At 49.9% G+C, this 6,874-nt stretch overlaps 1 protein-coding gene across 1 annotated transcript; it reads right to left on the bottom strand.

The window, feature by feature from the left end:
• Nucleotides 1–4,127: 4,127 nt before the first annotated feature.
• Nucleotides 4,128–5,772, bottom strand: LOC120655406 (xyloglucan endotransglucosylase/hydrolase protein 22-like). Its single transcript, XM_039933189.1, has 4 exons — nucleotides 5,511–5,772; nucleotides 5,224–5,324; nucleotides 4,942–5,135; nucleotides 4,128–4,797 (listed from the first exon to the last, which is right to left on the bottom strand). The coding sequence occupies exons 1-4, from the start codon at nucleotides 5,677–5,679 to the stop codon at nucleotides 4,395–4,397; spliced, it is 867 nt and encodes a 288-aa protein (XP_039789123.1). The 5' UTR covers nucleotides 5,680–5,772; the 3' UTR covers nucleotides 4,128–4,394.
• Nucleotides 5,773–6,874: the final 1,102 nt, after the last annotated feature.

Genomic DNA, 6,874 nt, shown 5'->3' with positions numbered 1-6,874 from the left:
CCGTAGTATGATCTGCCTGGGTAAGCCTCTACAAGAGCGAAAGGAAGGATCAGGGTAATATGGTTAGCAGGTCAAAGAATTAGAAGGTGATCTAAAAGGATAGATGGAAGACCTTTTAGCTTGTCTACAGAGGCCTTATCATGAGGGATTGGCAGAGTAACAGCAGGATCATTCACAGAGCATCTTATAGCGCATCCTACTGATTCGGTAACGGCGGTTCTGCACAGCGATGTTTGCAGGACAGTCCATCAAGGATTGTTTTCCTGCTCATTTCAGATTAGTAAAGGATCATCGTTGAAGCTCGCAGATAATTCAATGGATCATATGAGTGTGGAACTAACTCACTTGTTTTTGTTGGGGGAAACGGATTCTGGTGACAAGGCTGGCCAAAGCCTACCGGATATGGCTGGCTGGATGGACCAAACAAGGCAGCCCCGCAGGAATGGCTACTACCGCTAGCAAAAGCAGGCTTGCTAGAGCAGCCGAATGAACGGGCAACAGGGTAAGCAGGCAGGCCAATCTGCGGCACAACCCTCCTTTTTTGGACCTTCTCACGACAACGTGCCACTCTCTCACTCGCAGACCCAGCCATGGCTAAACAAAAAGAAGAGCAGGAAGCATGTAGTAAATATTGGATAAGACATGCGCACACACAGCAGCTACTCAGATATAAATGCATAGGGAAAGACTCCAACATAGAAGAGGGGCAGGGGTAAAAAAGCACAAGAAGAGGAGAGAGAGGTGCACATGGAGAGGGGGAATGGATCGCATATGAAAGAGCTGCTATGAAAGGAAGGCAAAGACGAACAAGACTTACCTTCACAAGAACACGCTGCAGCAGAAGCAAAGCAGGGACCAGCTTGTGCCCAACAGCAGCAGCCTAGCAACCATATAGCAGAACACACATAAATCCAATTTGGTATTTGCAGACCATATATAAAAAAATTCATATTTGCAAACTGTCCTATAGCAGCCACATAACAAACTTTTTAAAAAGACCACCACAATAGCATGACACAGGAAGAAAGAAGGCGCATACTTGCAGAGGCACAACCTCTGGACATGTCAAGCCCCTAGCATTGAGGCCTGAATATATCAATGTAAGGCTACAAATCTGTAAATTCTGTTTGGGCAAACAGCTTTTAATAGCTTGACTATGCAAAGAACCATCTACTCTAAAGTCTCCAACAGCAATAAAGTTACCCAATGATGGAGAAGTAAACACTACTAATACATTTCAGAACATCCTGTGCACTAATACATTAATAGCACACGAAATTAAATTAATAGCTAACTCAGGTCTCCATTAGTTCATATTACCCAACACACATCTCAAAAGCATGCACCCCATCGATTTGTTTCACACTAAAAGCAACTGAAGGGCAAGAATCCGATGGCGCATTCTAATGCAACCATCCAGAATTTGCCAATTTTTTTTAGCAAATAGATAGAATTTCTATAGATCTGTCAAATGCCAAAACCATGTTCCAGAAATGCAAACACGACAGGCCTAGTCAACTGCCAAGTCAATCATCACAATATAGGCATAAATTTGTGTAAATAAACTCAACCACGCCTTGACAACCTGACACACATGATTTCTATGCAAAATTAAATAGATCAAAGTAAAGGTCACCATATTATCACAACCACCCACAATCTATCAAAAGCCAATCTTGGCAGCTATTGCTAGTCCTAATGAAGCACCCAAAAATAGATCAAACGTCTTTATTTGTTCTAGATCACAACTATCCAGACGCTAAGTGCTAGGTATAACAAGTCTTTAAAAGGCACCACCACAAGAGCATTACACATGGTTAAATACACACCACAGACACTACAATAAACAACCAAGCCATATTGAGGAACACATGAAAGAAACCACACAAAAGCAATTGTTCAGAGACAGTCACAATAGAAGCTGCACATAAGACCACTTGCACAACCTTTGCAAAGGTGATCCCCAGACAAGTTCTTCCAAAGGAAAGATCCAGCAAGAACCACATATAAGAAAAAAAGAGCACAACATAAAGCATAAAGCATCGAGACACGATAGCTCTCTACCTAGCAGCACACACATCAGCTCCACAGCAACACCCAGCTCAACAAAAGCAATCATCTAATAGCAGCAGGGAACAACAACACAAATGAAATCATCTAACTCTAAGCAAAGACAGAAGCTTAGATGGACAACGAGTGTACCTTGAAGATCTGCAGCGCAGGCCAACCCAACCCGAACGCAGCTTCCTAATCGGAGAGAATCCAAGGGATCGCGCATCAATCCAAAAAAAAAGCGGCGGCATTAGTGAAATCGTGCAAGGACCAAGGCAAAGCACGCCAGTAGGAAGCAAGAGAAGGTAGTGGAGGAGAACCAACCTCTCCCAGCAGATCGAGGTCGAAACCCTAGGTGACGTGCGCCATCGCCGATCCAGCTCCAACAGAACATGAGGATGAACATAGATATCAGGCTAGGATCTAGCAATGCGCAAGCAAGGGAAAGATCGGCAACGGCAAGAGGCGCATGGGCTCACAGATCCTCAGATTGCGGAGCAGATGGGAAAAGCGGCCGGCAGGGAGGAAGAACACGAGGAGGAGAGCAGGAGGGAGAAGAAGCGGGGGAAGAGGAGGAAAGGAGAGGGAAGGGGTGTGGCTCTTATCTTGGCGGGAAATGGGCCGGGCATCGAGCTCCTGGAGCACGTCGATGCGACGGGGCGGTCTCGGGCCATGGCTCCGATGGGACGTCGGGAGCGTAGCGGAGGACAGGGCGGACAGGCGCCGCCTGCGCACTGTTCCGGTTGGGGGGCCACTGTTCCGGCGCGGTGATGCGAGTGAATCCAAGGTGGATCCAACCGCGCCCAGCTGAAAAGGCGCCGTGTCCGCCGTAGCTGTGCACCCGGGCGCCGCTCCCTTCCCCTGCCACAGACAGCCGGGCTCCACAGTGAGGCACCCCACCTATCAGATGGTGGATGAGGGCAGGCCGGGCGCACGCCGTTCGCTCCTGCCGCGTCGCCGCCCGCGCTGCGCTCCACCCCGGCCCTATCCACCAACACGGTGGACGTCCGCTCCACCCTAGCCGCAGGGAGCTGCCGCCGCCGCCATCCGGGCTCCACCGGACGGCAGGCCCACCGGGCAGCGAGCGCGGAAGCTCAGGCGGCCGCTACTACGGCGTGGAGCGCGCGCTCCCTCCCGCCGCGCGGCACACGCCGCAGCGAGGTGCTGCTGCCACTAGGCGGGCTCCACCCGACGGGTGGCCCACCGGCCACCGAGCGCGGGCTATTACGCCACCGCTGGCACCGCGCGGAGCGCGTGCTCGCTTCCGCGCCGCTGCAGGCGCGATGCGCGGCGTGGCGACACGCGCCCCTGCCGTACCAGCGGAGCGCGGTGCTACGAGCACCAGGCAGCAGCTATTAACAATTTTGATTGTCTATAAGTTGCATATCTTGTTTTGGGATGAGGGTTTTACACTAGTTGAACCATAGTTGCACATCTAGATAGCATGATCTAGTTTATGTTTTGCGCAAAATAGTTGGAGCCTAATTCATTCACTCCGCCTAATTCATTCACTCCGCCTCTTAGGCTACGAGCACCGATTCCTTTCAATTTGTAAGTAAATTTTAGTTGTACTTGGGACTTAAGGTAACCTATCCTATGAAGCTAAACTATATTTTCTGTCCAATATATTACATGCGCAGTGAAATTGCCCCCTTTCTGACAACCTTTTTAAAGCATGTGGACAAAAATGGCGGTCTTCTGTCCCTTCTCATGTTCAAGAAACTTATGCTTTTTAGAAAATATTTTCAGAAAAGTTTTGATGAGAACACATTTCCTTTTCAAAAAATACTTCTCTATTTCAAAAAAGCTTTTCAAAAGTGCCAAGCTAGGATTCCGCTTGCTGGCCGCGCTAGGTCAAATTTCTATCATCACATTGAGCTCCAGATCATCTGCATCGCAAAGATCCACTCTTGTCGTTTGCATTGACCTCCCTGTGGCTTCACTATTTAGCCAACCTGGTCGAGATGCATCTGCCACTTCTACGAGCTCGATGTCGCACCAAGTTGAGCTTTAGAAGGTCCGAGGAAGAAATGAGAATCAATGGGTCATAACTCATAAGAAGAAAAAACCAAGAATTCAAATGTGTGACGGAGCATGCCAATATACAAGTATACATATGTTTTTTGGGAAAAAAATATACAGACAGCCGTGAACAAAAGGAAAAGAATAATCAAATTAAGTATCATCGTCCCACCGATAAGAAACAAAAAAAATAAAAAAGTAGCTGGCCATTTCAGCCTTCTTGGTGGCCGTTCCTCGTGTCACGACCGTAAATGATATATATGTGTGTGTGCATATATGTGTGGTGAAGCCCATGACCGAGTTGTTGATCGATGGATCGATCAGTACTGGGTCAGGCCGCACTCGACCGGCTTCTGGCCGTAGATCCAGCGCTTGGGGTCGGCGCAGTAGTCGTAGATCCTGTAGTTGCCCTGCACCCACTGCATCTTCCCCTGCTCCGCGGTGCTCAGCTGGCACGCCCCGTTGTACTGCGCGGCCGCCGCCGGGCAGCTGGTGGCGCAGCCGCCGGCGCCGCACTCGCAGATGTTGAGGTGGATGTTGACGTAGCTGGCGAGGAAGGGCGCCTTGGACCAGTCGGTCTTGACGCGGCCGCCCTGCGTGGCCCAGTCCTCGGCCGCCCAGATGCTGGAGTAGGCGAACATCGGCCGGCTCGTCGGGTACGCCACGCCGTGGCTCGACTGGTAGTTGCGGAACACCCGGATGGGGACGCTGTCGACGTACCACCTGCGAATGATGCATCGATGTATCGTCGGTGTCAATGGATCGATCGGTCTCTGGTCGTCGTCGTCGCAGCCGCTGTCTAGGACTCTAGGTAGCTAATAAGCTAGGCTGTGTGTTTTGAGTTTGATGATGCATGCTGCTGCTTACACGATCATGCAGGGGCTCCATGAGATGGTGTAGTTGTGGTAGCCGGTGGTGGGGTCGAACCAGGGCTTGAACTGCATCTCCTTGTTGCCGACGCCGTCGGCGTAGATGTTGGTGTGGAAGGTGTAGGGCTGCCCGGTCTGGTTGCCCAGGAACTCGAAGTCGATCTCGTCGTGGTTGTCTCCAACGGAGGACGCCTGATGAGGGATCGGAATGAAGGATGTTAACAGGAGATAAAGGAGGCAGGAGAGACAAACTAGCTAGAAACTAGAGCATGCAGCGTACATAGTATGTGGTGACAGTGCCGGCCGAGTCGCCAGGGACGAGCTGGATGAGGGTTGACACGGTCCCGTAGATGAACTGCTTCTTTGTCCGGAGCATGCAGCCTGCAGGCCGGCCGGCCGGCCGTATCATAAGAATCATCGCACGATCATCATCATCAGAAGAATTGAAGAAACATTTTTCATCGCATCATCATCAGATCAAATGCTACTTAAACTTACTGCAACGAACTAAGCTGGGAGCTGGTAAAACCAAGAGCCTAATAAGGGATCGGATTCTTCAGTATGTACCTGAGGAGTTGCTGACCAGCGACATGGAGAGGCCGTTGCCGTCGCTGGTGAACCTGGCGTTCTGGGGCTCCCAAGGGATGTCGCAGTCGTCCCGGAAGTTGGCCGCGGCGAGGCCGGCCACCGCCGCGGCGACCGCGACCAGGAGGAGAGCCCTGGAGGAGCTCCCCATCTTACAGCTTCTTCGTGCCGGAAGACAAAAATGCAAGCGCGCACACCTCTGCCTGTTGGAAATACCGTCAAACTGCTGGATGGCTCCTGTGCTTCGTTCTAGGCTTGGTGAGAAACGCAGAGGCATACGCCTGCTTATATACTAAGCTCCATGTATGCCGCCGTCCTGATGGTTTCTAGTCAACATGATGGAGTTTTTGGTAGGCATGTCAGGTTGATAGTGATGGGGAATTATTGTTTTATTATATCGTCTTCAGGCTGCACGTAGTGCTGCCAGCTTGTGATATGATCTCTAGAGTAGGTTGGTCTGATCAACACGCAGCAGCTCGATCCGGCAGCTGTCTCTGGTCTTTGACGAGGTTAGTGCTCGGCACAACGTTGCATACCGTGTAGCTGTCAGAGAGAGAGAGAGATGACCATACTAGCAGTGCTCGCCCGTTATAAACAAGTCGTCGTAATTCAGAACGACCGGGGGGCGAAGCGTCCGATCTGAAACAATTGGCGCCTTCTCCATGTACGCGAACAGGTCTGGGGGGTGCCTATTTATTTTATTATCGGGTCAAACATGCGCGCCCCGCTTTCAGATTATATTCTTGGCTGGTTCAACTTATCGAGACATTTGAATCTCCTGCCAATATTATTCCAGCTCTCTGAACGCGAGAACCTGCAGATGTCTCCGTGTCGTGGGCGGCATGTTGACTTGTGTAATTGTCGGTCGAGCATCGTTGCAGGGGTTAATGATCGAGCAAGTATGCCTAACCTCTTTGAATTTTCACTTTGTGCTTGTGCCTGACTTTAGCCAAGATTTCCCACCCGGCTAGCGGCTACTATCAAGAACCGTAAGGACCAATCACCATTCCAGGCTTGGAAGAAATTAAACCAACCTGCCCGCGGTGTAGAAAATCGATCGAAATTCAGGGATGGGCATGAACGAATTGAAAATATGCCACAAAGCAACTACATATTTTGGAGTAAGAAGAGCATGATGTAATGTCATTAAGTAGCAATTATATTTATCGCTCTGATGCTTCCATTCCCTATTGTTTCCATCTCTCTTCTGACCATCCGTAACTTTAGGTAATGCTCCTGCCATTCCTTTCAAGAAAGAAAAATGTCATGTCCGTAAACACACCAAGTTCTTATATATGTTTGATCAATTGTGACATATATAGTCTTTGTTTGTGGCATCTATGTTA

The sequence above is a fragment of the Panicum virgatum genome, chromosome 1N (assembly GCF_016808335.1).
Source record: "Panicum virgatum strain AP13 chromosome 1N, P.virgatum_v5, whole genome shotgun sequence".
Taxonomy (NCBI): Eukaryota; Viridiplantae; Streptophyta; class Magnoliopsida; order Poales; family Poaceae; genus Panicum; species Panicum virgatum.
The sequence above is the reverse complement of the archived record's forward strand: the minus strand, read 5'-3'. Positions and strand labels throughout refer to the sequence as shown.